Source organism: Sinocyclocheilus rhinocerous, unplaced genomic scaffold (genome assembly GCF_001515625.1).
Source record: "Sinocyclocheilus rhinocerous isolate Xijiao unplaced genomic scaffold, SAMN03320098_v1.1 scaffold5198, whole genome shotgun sequence".
Lineage (NCBI taxonomy): Eukaryota > Metazoa > Chordata > Actinopteri > Cypriniformes > Cyprinidae > Sinocyclocheilus > Sinocyclocheilus rhinocerous.
Genome location: NW_015638927.1, coordinates 215,014 through 227,683, shown reverse-complemented (window position 1 = coordinate 227,683; position 12,670 = coordinate 215,014). Strand labels below are relative to the sequence as shown.

At 35.3% G+C, this 12,670-nt stretch overlaps 1 protein-coding gene across 1 annotated transcript; it reads left to right on the top strand.

The window, feature by feature from the left end:
* Positions 1–215: 215 nt before the first annotated feature.
* LOC107750023 (cytoplasmic phosphatidylinositol transfer protein 1-like) lies at positions 216–12,642 on the top strand. Its single transcript, XM_016565271.1, has 10 exons — positions 216–697; positions 2,591–2,739; positions 5,032–5,120; positions 5,291–5,298; positions 5,412–5,483; positions 7,813–7,905; positions 10,174–10,329; positions 10,423–10,486; positions 10,652–10,738; positions 12,099–12,642. Exons 1-10 carry the CDS (start codon positions 650–652, stop codon positions 12,257–12,259), a joined length of 927 nt encoding a protein of 308 aa, XP_016420757.1. The 5' UTR covers positions 216–649; the 3' UTR covers positions 12,260–12,642.
* Positions 12,643–12,670: the final 28 nt, after the last annotated feature.

The following is a 12,670-nucleotide window of genomic DNA, read 5'->3' as shown; positions in this document are numbered from 1 at the left end:
GAGAGAAAGTGAAACTAGGACTGTGAGTACAAGAGATGAAGAAGATGGTGAGCTGGCATTGTGCGGGAAATCAGCAGAGGAAAGTAAAGTCAGGTGGAGGAGGGAAGGGGTGGACTGACTGAGTGAGAGAGGAGAGAAAGAATAAAGATAAGCACACAAGAAAAGAATGCACACAGAACGGAGATGAGGGGAGGGAAGAGGGAGGGGCAAAGAACATGGCAAGGTTACTCATGAAAACTGCAGTCTGTTTTCTTCTTTCACACTCACAGAAAGAGAGAAGTAGAGAAAGGAAGCTTCAGTTTTGCTCTTACCTCTGTAATATCACACTAAACCATAAACTAAAAACAGAACGGAAGAACTGCATGCTAAGGAAGCGAGTACATTCGTGATACAGAGAGCCAGGAAAGAAGGAAAGACATAGAGACTATGAAAACAATAAAATAAACACGGCGGCTACACATTGGCAGAGTTTACAGGACCAGCTCTGACATCAGTGAAGTGAGAGAGGAAGAGGGGTGCAACATTGCTTTACGGAAACCGCTTGACAGTTTCATGCTGACACAGTTTGAAACTAGGACACAGACGCTTAAGAGAAACAGAAAGGGAAAGAAAGACAAAAGGATAAAACAAAGCCCATTTAAGCCAAACCATGTTGATGAAAGAATACCGGATATGCATGCCGCTCACTGTCGATGAGGTAAGTTTGTAACTTTTTACATGTGTTTGGGTTTGCGTCCATATGTTTGGGTGTACAGCAGCTGTCCTCATGATTAGCGTGTATAAAAGTAAAGGTTAATAGGATTTCTATTCCACTCTGTTTACGCAGATGAAACCTTGTTGTTCTGTGTACATGTCTGTGGGTTTGTGTTACATAATCTCTACATTTCAGCCGTTTTCTTTACCTAAACGGGTCTGACCAGTTACGTCCTTTTATTCTGAAGGCAGGAGTGAGTTATTCACCTCAAGGCTAGGAACAAAACACAAAGGCCTTTTGCCACAAACGGCTATTTCTACAGGAGGGTCAGGGATTGTTTAGTCTGTCTGTTTCACCTTCGAGTAGCCAACTTGTGCTCGTTCAGATCAGACAAGTCCACACAAGCACACCTCACCTAAAATTCTGCCTCAGAATTCGTCTATGGTCTACATCAGCACTAGACCGCATAGTTTCCAGACAGGAGCACCGCCCCCTTTTTCTGGAGAAGCTCTGTTGTGCGTACAGGCAGTATTTTTCTCCAAGCCTTCACAGGGTCTCTGTCGTCATCATCGGTGACAATGATTGTTGGAATGAGTTTTCACATTCACAGATTTCAAAAGAATTAGTCCTCAGAAAAACAGCAGGAACCCTGACAGTGCTGCCAACGCAGCTTTTCAGGAGAATATGCGTGCGGAAAAATGTATGTATCCAGAACACTTTAGTCTTTAGAGAACAAAACAAAAACAAAACATATGGCAGATGAGAGATCAAACACTCTGATAAACAATGATGGGTTTAGTATTTATAGGAGTTTCAAACTCATGACGTTCATGATTTTGTTAATAATTCTGTAAATATTTCATTTAAATATGTAAATCAAAGCTATTTTAAAATACATACCATGTAAAATATAAATATGAATATTAATATATTACATTACATATAATATTAACATATTCCAAACATATGTATTTATTATATTAAATATAATTAAATACATTTTCATTTCATGGATCATGGAAGAAGACATTCTCAAAAGCTTTAAACTCATGACATTTTTATATTACTGATATTACTTTTTATTTTTGAAAACAATTGCCCATAAACATTTTTACGTTATCATGTTAGCACATATCACAACATATTTCCAAAAATGTTATATTACATTAATAATCAAAGTATGATAGCAAAACAGCACCTACAGAAATGTAATACAATTTAATTTAAGCATTTAATTTAAAGATGTTATATTTAATATTTTCATGTATCATTATGGAAGAACACAATTTCCTATAAAGCTCCAATTTACTTAATAATGCATTAAATTATAATAATAAATAATAATATAATTAATAAATAAATATGAACTTCCAACTGTATGTGTGTGTATTTATATATACATAATAAATATACACAGTACACACACGCATATTATATATTTTGATGCGATTAATAGCGATTAATCATTTGACAGCACTAATATATATATATATATATATATATATATTTATATATACACACACACACACACAAACATATACATATATAAAGTCTATTTTGGTTACTGTGTGAATTTGACAGCATTGAACTTAGAAAAATGTGTCTTATACATGGGCTATTAGATATATTTTATAACATACAGATTGGTGAATAAATTGTCATAATTAGTTAAAAGCAATGAAAATATTTATGTGTTGTCTCAAAACTTACATTGGACTAATTTCTCTTTAAATTCCAATTCAACATACACGTGGCTAATTGACGTAGCTAAAAATGAGCCATTTCTTAAATCTAGAACTCTCCTCAACCCAGCTACAAAACAAGTCCAAAAAAAGAGAGAAATGAAACATATGAGGTCACAAACAGAGGCCAACAATTTCTTTCTCTCTTCCTCAGTACAAGATCGGCCAGTTATACATGATCAGCAAGCACAGCAGTGAGCAGAGCGGAGGAGGCGAAGGGGTGGAGGTCGTCCGTAATGAACCCTGCACAGACCCCAAACACGGAGCCGGACAGATCACAGAGAAACGCATCTACCTCAACAGGTGAGGCCGCGCACGCGCACACACACACACACACACACACACGTGCACGCATAAGCGATCCTGTTTCTTTCACGGTTTACATCACCCACCTGCCAACGTGCCAGCGATCAGCTATTATTGATGACTGCAGCTAACACCTTTATGCATGCAGCACAGCTCCGTCCATCGCTCATTTTCCCTCCAAAAACACCTTCTCTCTTCCTGTCGGGCTTCACGCAGAATCACACATCAGCATAAGCGTCCGACAGAAGATCACATACACATTCAGTCAGATATCTTCCCACGCCGTGAACATGCACACACACTTATTGTAATTGCCTGTTTTCTTGTGTTCCTTACACTCTCGCCCTACAAGGACAAAGCACACACACACACTCAGTCATTAGATGCTGTTGTGAATATGAATTACTGCACCTCGAGCAGTAAAACAAATTTTTCAAGCCATTAATGTGTTAGCAAAGACCAAAAGGGCAGAGCATTAAGTTCCTAATGGTCAAATAAATCTTATCGTGGAGCATGTGAGTCTAATTCAAATGCTGATATTACCGCAGACGAGATCATTGTATGCTGTTTACAAGTACAGCACGCTGAACCGCTGCATTGTAATTATGAATAATTTAACTTGTATCGTCAAGATACGAGCGGCAAAGTATTGTAACGTAATGGCAGTTTTTGGGTGGGAATGTGCTGTTCCGCGGGAACACGCTGTGGAAATGCCTGTCCCTTCAGGAATGGGAAAGAGAGAGTGTGAGAACGCGCTCGACACAACTGGCTGAACGTGAATGATCTACATCTCTTCTCCACCCCTCTCTTCTTATCCTCTGTCCATCCATCCATCGCTCAAGTCCTCAGGCTGTAAATCTCAAGCGCTGTCTGTGCCGCCTTATCTTACAGTGCTGAGTTCATTATCTCTCTCGCTCGGTAGTGGGCTTTCTTGGACTCTGACTGTGTTTTTGTAAGGGACAGATGGCACCAGACACTTCTGGAAGTGAGACTTGTAGCTATTGTGATGGTCGTTTGACCTCTTGACCCAAAACACAAACACGCATGCACCTCAAAAGTGGCCTAAAAAGTATCTGGACTCTTAACTTTAAATGACTTGGCATTGCACAAGATAGAAAATATCAAAACAAACAGCTACTGCAAGACATTTTATCCGAACTAACTTTTTTCAGTTAGTTGATCATTAAACCATACTATTGTTCTTTTCTTTTTTTTTTTAAGTCTTTTACACTCAGCAAGGCATTTATATTATATATTATAAAATACAAATTTAAAATAACTGTTTGCATTTTAATACATTTTAAAATGTCATTTATTTCTGTGATTGCAAAGCTGAATTTTTAGCAGCCATTCAGTCTTTTTATTCTAATATGCCGATTTTCTGCTCAAGAAACATTTGTGCTATTTATCAGTTGTGCTACTACTTAATATTTTTTGTGGAAATTATTATATTTTTTTCAAGATTCTGTGATAAATTAAAAGAACAGCATTTATTTTAAATAAAAATCTTTTGTAACAAAATAAATGCCTTTTGATTGATTTAATGCGTCCTTGCTGAATAAAAATATTAATTTCCTTATTTTCTTTACTAAGAAATCTTACCGACCCCGAATTTTGGAATGATATTCTATATATTTTATCATTTAAAACCTAAAAGTTGATCCTGTCATATAGTAATACATCTTTTTTATTATATAATATTATTATGGTTAATATTTTAACACTTTGCATCAAGGCCTAATTTGTTCAAATTAATTTAAAAACTCATTTGTTTATACTAATGTTAATTCATACAATTTAAAATTTTGAAAATTGACATCGGAAATGAACGTTAATCTAGATAATGTAGAAATGAACATGAATCTAGATTAATAAATTCTGTGAAAGTATTGTTCATTGTTAGTTCATGATACCAATTATACAGAAAAACATTAAAGGTAACAAACATTATGAACATTATTTATAACATACTTTGTAAGACATCTTAAAGTATAACAGAAGTGTCTGTGAAGAGAAATATAAAACACTCCACTAAGACATTTTGTCAACCAGCTTCACCAGAAAGATTGTGCTAGATGATCAATTTTAACAGTTTCACTTGTGATCACAAGTTCAACTGTTGAACTTCATGGTGCATTTCTGCATTATGCAAGCCAAATCAGTACCTAACTAACATACACCCACATGGAAATTCATGCTGGATTAAGCCTAGGGCTGTTTTTGTCTTTTGTTTAATATGTCTGTTGTGTCCTAACATCTTCTCATGTTTCCTTTTATGTCTCTGTTCAGCAAACTGCCAACCTGGATAAGAAAGTTTGTCCCCATGGTTTTCTATATCACAGAAACTGCCTGGAACTTCTACCCTTACACTGTAACAGGTCAGTTTAAACATTTTGTTACAATAAATACAAAAGTGTTTGAATATTAATGTATCGTCACATGGCACGCACATCTATGTTGTCTATTCAATGCAACCAGCTGTGACCTAACACCCTATTTCTCTTCTGCATATCTCTCTTTTTCTCCATCCTTTGGTGTTTTACTATAGAGTACACGGTAAGTATTCTCATATGTCAGCTCAAACTCATGCAGTTTGCTCTGGGCTCAACATAATCACCTCACTCTCTCCTTCTCGTCTTTCTCTCTCTCTTCTTTGCTCTTTCCAAAAGTGTTCCTTCCTACCGAGGTTCCATGTCAAGATTGAGACGCACTTTGAGAATGACAACGGTTGCAATGAAAATGTGAGTGAGAGATGGCAACACACATACACACTCTCTCACACACAGTGTGTGTTCTTACAGGAGATAATCCTCTTAAAGGAGGACGATTCATCAGCGGCACACGTAGCTTCCGCGTCCTTGTAAAGGCCATTGTGCTTGTGTCTGTCTCTGAAGCACTCAGTAGTAACAGTCAGGCAAGATCCAAACACTCCACCTTCCTCCTGTGACATACGACACCAATGCCTTTAATTTTATTGTACATAATGGTAATTCGTTCAACACTGATAATAATGTTTGAGCACCAAATCAGCATATTAGAATGATTTCGGAAGGATCATGTGACACTGAAGACTGGAGTAATGATGCTGAAGGTTCAGCTTTGCCATCACAGGAATAAATTACATTTTGAAATATAATAAAATAAAAAAACAGTCATTTTTAAGTGTAATAATTGCAATAATACTGTGATCAATTAAATGCAGCCTTGGTGAGCATAAGAAACTTCTTTCAAAAACAGACGTTATATATATACTGTATATATATAAGTACTAATATCAGCTACTGGACAATATTAGACATAATTAGATATTATAGTAGACAAGTTCATTTCTCAAATTTTTACTTTTAGATTTTTACACTCAATGCCTATCTTTAAAAACACAAATGATTTAACAATTAAAAACACAAATTTAGCATTTAATTAATCTAATTAATCTAGCAAAGTTAAAAAATTAATACCCATTTTTCATACTGTCTTTTTTTATTTATTTAGACAAAAAAAAACTGCAGAATTGTAATAATGGCCATAAGACAATAACATTAAAATAATCTTCATCTTATCAGTATTGGCCAGACTTTTAAAACTGTGCATCTGCTTTAAATAACTTCTCACCATGACATCAAATGTTTTTGGTTTCTTAATGGGGCTTAATGGGGAAAATTGCAGTGCTCAGGAAATACAATCTCATGAGTCGCTCCAAGGTCTTTCCATACATGAATAACCATATAACTGCATAAGTTTTAGATTTTAAAAACATTTTTTCAACTAGCCTGCAGGTAATGAGAGTCTCCTGCTTTAAAGTGAACAAACAGACAATTTATTTAGCCATGTTGTCATTCAGAGTTTTTACTTAGTACTTATTGTGATGAGTTGAGTTATTACTGGTTTGCAGTGTGTTTGTTTGCATACAGCGGATGAAAGAGAGAGAGGCAGTTTTGCCCCGGAGTGCTCTCTGTTATTACGAAATGAAAAATATGACTTAAACAAGATCCAACCTGCCACAAAGCGACTCAAAGATTTATGAGCGCGTCTGCCTGTGAGAAACAAAGTGAGAGGGAGATGGCGGGAGAGTTTTGTTATTGATACTTTGTAATTGAATTGAAAATTCAAAAGTAAAAAAGAAAAAAAAATACAAGTGCAAAAACTGTCACTGGGGCGGTACCTTTTCAAAAGGTACAAACATGTACCTTTAAGGTACTATTATGCACTCTCTAGGGGTAAATAAGGTACAGTACAAGGCTGTATCTTCTGAAACAGTTCCAGCTTTTGTACCTTTTTTTCTGAGAGTGTATTACATAAACACTAAATGAACAACAAGATATCTGTTTTGCATACAGGCACATTCAAACAAATGAAAATAATACTGTCAACACATCAGAAGAGAGGAAGAGTAAACATTACAACAGCTTTTCAACGAGGAAAGAACGGAGGAGAAAAACAGCAGCAATTTGTAAAATACTTGCATTGATTTTAACCATAAACAACATAAAAAGATTAAAGAGTGTCTGAAACAGAGAGACAAAACAGAGAACGCCACTTATTTTCTTAATTGCTTATTTTTCATTCGTTCTTTTAGATTCCAGCGGGTGCAAAAAGCACCTGCAATGCTGCACAGTCAAAGCAGCCTTCCTTTAAGTTAAGACTTGTTATCTGCTTTCTTTTTCCACTGGCCTGCACCAGTTTGCATAATTCAGTACTTCTGCCTATAGTAGGCTTGATTTTGCACTCTTTGTTTCCATGTTTTTTGCATTAATTCAGAGTCTCTGCCTACGCCCTAGAGTCTTGTGTTAGGTTGTGGGTCAAGGTTCTGTAATGGGCTACAGAATGTTTAACCGGTTGCATTGTGTGGTATTTTATATGAAGATCGCTCTGAGCACTGAAACACATTCCCACTGTCTTCAATCAGATGCAGAAGCTGGTGCATTTGTAGGCTTCTTTGTTTTCAAAACTTGAACTTGCAGTGTCATTTTTTCACTTGGGCATTAGGAACTTGCCGGAATAAGAAAGCAGCGTGTTCTTTGATATATTGTTGGATTTGTCTGACCGTGCTGTCTGATGTTTCCTGTGCAGGTGTTTGGTGATGACCCCACTCCAAAGGACAGTGTCTGCTTTTTGGATATTTTAAGCGATCCAATCCCTGACAAGCATTATAAGAAGTCGGAGGTACATACATATTCATATATGCATAAATACAGGGCAAAACAACATCAGGGCTGGGTGAAATTCAGAATTTAAGAGCAGGCTCATTTTCAATTCATGAGTTGAAATGTGAATTGAATTGGCCACACGCCACAGGATGCTAAATTGGGATTTGAATCGGAATGGCAGGAAGAGGAATGTATGGAACTGCAATCTACATAAGAGGAATTTCATTAGTCCAACACAAGTTTCATCAAAACATAAATAAATAATTTTGCCTAATTATGCCTATTTATCTCCCTGTATGTAGGCTACATTTTTTTTCTCAGCTCATTAGACTAAACTGAGTGCTGTCACATTAAAACGAACATCAAAACATGTTTTATTTGACATACGGCAGGGGGTTTCAAACTTTTGATACAAAGGACCCCCTAAATATAATGATCCCCCTGAGAGAGACACTTTTCCTAAAATATAAAGCAATTATAAATTTTTATGTATAAAGATCAAATTATACTTTTTGAGAAAAATATTAAAAACATCACATTGTTTTATATAAAATCATTAACTGGCTTTATATTGTCAGTGTATTAAAATCAACAGAAAAGTAGTTGTGATTTATCTGATTTAATTAGAAATAAAAGGCAGAATCAAAAATTCAAGTACAAGTTCACAATCTTTTCACGTTTTGTTTAAAAATCCCTACTACATTTTTTTCAGTCAGTAGCCTAAGTAGCATTTCAAACACTGATTGTTAATATAATTTAATAGCCCATATGTTGGGTATATGATAACATTTCTAGCTAATTCATATGAACACTTACAGAAAATATAATTGCTTGTACTTGCTTAAATTTAAATTGTAAATTTGTACCACGTTCATAAATAAAGATTTGAATTGGAGTTGAGTTCGGAATGGTTCACAACTTTGACTCACAAATAAGTATCTGTGTTCTTTAGGTCTTTGTGGCCTCACAGAGGTGCAAATGTCTTCAGAGCTAGCATTTAAATGACGCAACAAAGACATAAGTACTGTGTGTGCACACAAGCACAGAAGCAAAAACCACAAGACAAGCATTACATAAAAACCACATTCCTCAGTGCACTCTACTTAGAGCTACAGTTCATTGGAATCTGCTGCCTTTTCAGTGGACAAATAATACATCAGAGGAAAGCATGTTTCCATGTTACACTCACAGATTCAGTCATGCGCAACCTCAAATCCATAGCTGTCATATGCCGAGTAAGGAATAGGACAAATCCAAAAGGATTACAGTTTTCAATAAGAAAAAACAGCTGAGATACACTGAAGACAAGCTCAGACATGTTGACAAAAGGCAGTTAAACAAACTATTATATCACTTCTACAGACAAAAGGGACCAAATATAAACTTTAAAGTAGGCATGGCTGAATCAATGTTCCAATATTATATTATATTATATTATCACAAGTTGTTAAAAAACAGATTATGTTCTATAACTGATAATTAATGTAATAAATTAATAAAAACAATCCTGATAATCCACAGTTTAGGCCTAATCGTTGTTAATAATGGCTTTCAAATATAAATGTTAGATGGATTTAATTTCCATTTTATCATCAAAAATCTAAAACTTTGCATTTAATGGAGACAAAATGACATTTATAAACTAATAAAATTAATAAATAAAATAATTACAAATGTCTATAAATAGGCCTGGTAATCTTAAGAAATTTTTATTTTATTAATACATAATTTGCATTAAATATTGAAAAAAGGAATAAGACTATTCACTGGTCATACTTTAAAAGGGCCCAAATTATGTTATTCCTTATGTCACGATTTAAAATAATAATAATAATTTTTGTAACAGGAATCATGCATGCACCAACAGGAGTGCAGCTAAATATTACATTTCTGCTCATTAAAATTAGTTAATTATTCATAACAGCTTGTATGACAATTCACTGAATATCAACTCCACAGATCATGTACTAAAAGATTTTAATTGATAAAAACAGACACTCTTTTAAAACAGTGCTGATACCAAAATTTAATACTACTTTTCATGCTAGGTTAATTTAGGTTCATGTTAGATAATAGTTAATCAAACATATAGGTCTCGCAACCAAAAGCATGAGATTTGTGCCTCTAACGCTTTAGAAATTGGACACCACATGATCGACTGTGAAATGTAATGTCACCCCTGCACAGTAATTCATGCACAGCATGCAACACACACACTCACACACAAGAGCAAGCAATGATCTGCTCACTCAGCAGGTAATGTGTATCTACTTAAAACAAACAGGATCTGAGCAACTGGGTGTCACAGAAAACAGGCCGGGGACCCCTTGTGGATGGCTGGAGGAACACCACTAAACCTATCATGTGCTCCTACAAAAAAGTCACCTGTAGCTTTGAGGTCTACGGCTTCCAGGGGCGAACAGAGGACTTCATTCACAGGGTACTGACCATTACATCCCATGCATTGCATCACGCTGTTTAGTCATGTAATCCCATCATGTGTCATATTACGGCATGTTGTGATTCATCATAGAACATTCGTGACATTCTGTTGGTGGGACACAGACAGGCGGTGGCATGGATTGACGAGTGGCATGGTAAATGAGATGTATTGCAATGCTTCATTACCATAATTAACCACATGCTCTGTTAAGTACACACAAGAATCCTGATCCCTCGCTTGGCACTCGATTGCTGTACGTCATCTATCTTAATTCTTCGCAAATACACACTAAATGCATAACAAATATTTGTGCATGCAGGAATGACACTCGAGCAGGTGAGAGAGTATGAGAGAAAACAGCAGGAGGAAACCAACAGCAAACTCAATAGTGACATTACCTGCACAGGTATGCTGAAATTAAAAATCATTTGGAATTTACTTACTTATTTGTGACCCTGAACCACAAAACCAGTCATAAGGGTCAATTTTGTGAAATTTAGATTTTTACATCACTTGAAAGCTGAATAAGCTTTCCATTGATGTATGGTTTGTTAGGATAGGGCAATATTTGGCTGAGATACAACTATTTGAAAATCTGGAATCTGACAGTGAAAAAAAATCAAAATATTGAAGAAAATCACCTTTAAAGTTATCCAAAGCCATGAATATTACTAATCAAAAATTAAGTTTTGATATATTTACGGTAGGAAATTTACAAAATATATTCATGGAACATTATCTTCCTTAATTAGAACTTAATATTCTAATTATTTTTAGCATAATAGAAAAATCGATAATTTTGACCCATACAATGTATTTTTGGCTATTGCTACAAATATACCCATGCTACTTATGACTGTTTTTGTGCTCGAGTCCAGGGTCACATTTATGATTTAACACCAAATCAGCAGCAATGGCTATATTCATGGAAAATTCAACAGTATTATGGTTATAATGTTTAGAATAATTTAACAATTTTATCTTGAAAACGACCAACATACAAAAATATACATATATAGTTCAATTAACAATAATAACAATAGAAATGATAATAGTTATATAGAATTTTTCTATTTAATTTTAAAATTCTAAAATGATTCCAGGAGAATCTTTTTTAAAAATGTCCAATTTATTTATTTTCTGAATAAAACGTTTAAAAATGGACATTATATTCAAATACGTTTAAAACTCAAGAAATGATTACACACATCACAAATCAGACTCTCTTCCTCTTTTAGTAAATAAGTGCGAGTGAGTCTTGAGTGACCAATTCGATGAAAATTTTGAATCAATATCAAAAATTTGCTTGTTTGAATAGTGACCTAGAGATATAATTAAAAAAAATATATTTTAATTGATTTTCATTATGTTTCCAGATTCACGTTAAGAGTTTAAATAGATTTTAGCTTTCCTATGGCTCAAACAATAGAGCACGGCCCTAGCAACGCCAAGGTCATGGGTTCAATTCCCAAGGAAAGCAAAGGACTGATCAAATTTACCCTGAATACATTTGAATACACACTTTAGATAAAAGCCTCTGCCACGTGAATAAATGTTAATGTAATTTTCAATGTGAACATCTCTCAGTATCCACACTACCCTCTATTGGTGAACGTTTTATACTGCATCACAACTGTTACAGTTTAGTCAGCACTGTGATGCAACTTCATTATTAATACGGAAGTCATCATGATTTATAAAAACACTGTTGCAAAATGTTACGCTAAATCAGAAGCACAAAAATAATTTTATTTTCTGCTTCACAGACTCTGCTCCTCCAATGCGACCCAGCTTCACTCGCTCCATGTCTGTTACAGATGAATCGTCGCTGAAAAAGATGGGTGTAAAGACTGTAGACATTCCAAGCTCTCCGTCCTGCCCTTCCTCCCTCAAAAATCCCGTGAGATTAAACTCTACACCAGAATAACACCACATCGTCCACTGCCAGTACCTAGCCTACATTTAACAAAATTCTGGACTTGGACATTCTCTTCTAACCAAAACTAGAAAGACATTGTCACATTGTCACTCACTGCTCTCCGTTCCATCTGGACTTGCATGCTTGTGTTCCATGCAGAGGCTGGCATCTGACAAAAACATTTTACTGAAAAATTGTAGATATTATGTAAAAAGACTCTGGCTTCTCATGAAGGAAACCATAGTGCCTTAATTCATGTTTCTCACAGACCTCACCAAAATGGATTGAACAAATGGTCTATTCCCCTGCCTACGAACATGAAGGGGACCACAGAATTCAGCTGAATGAATGAATGATGCATTTATATAGCGCTTTATTGTGTATTGCCGTACACCCAAATCGCTTTACAATCATGTGTGT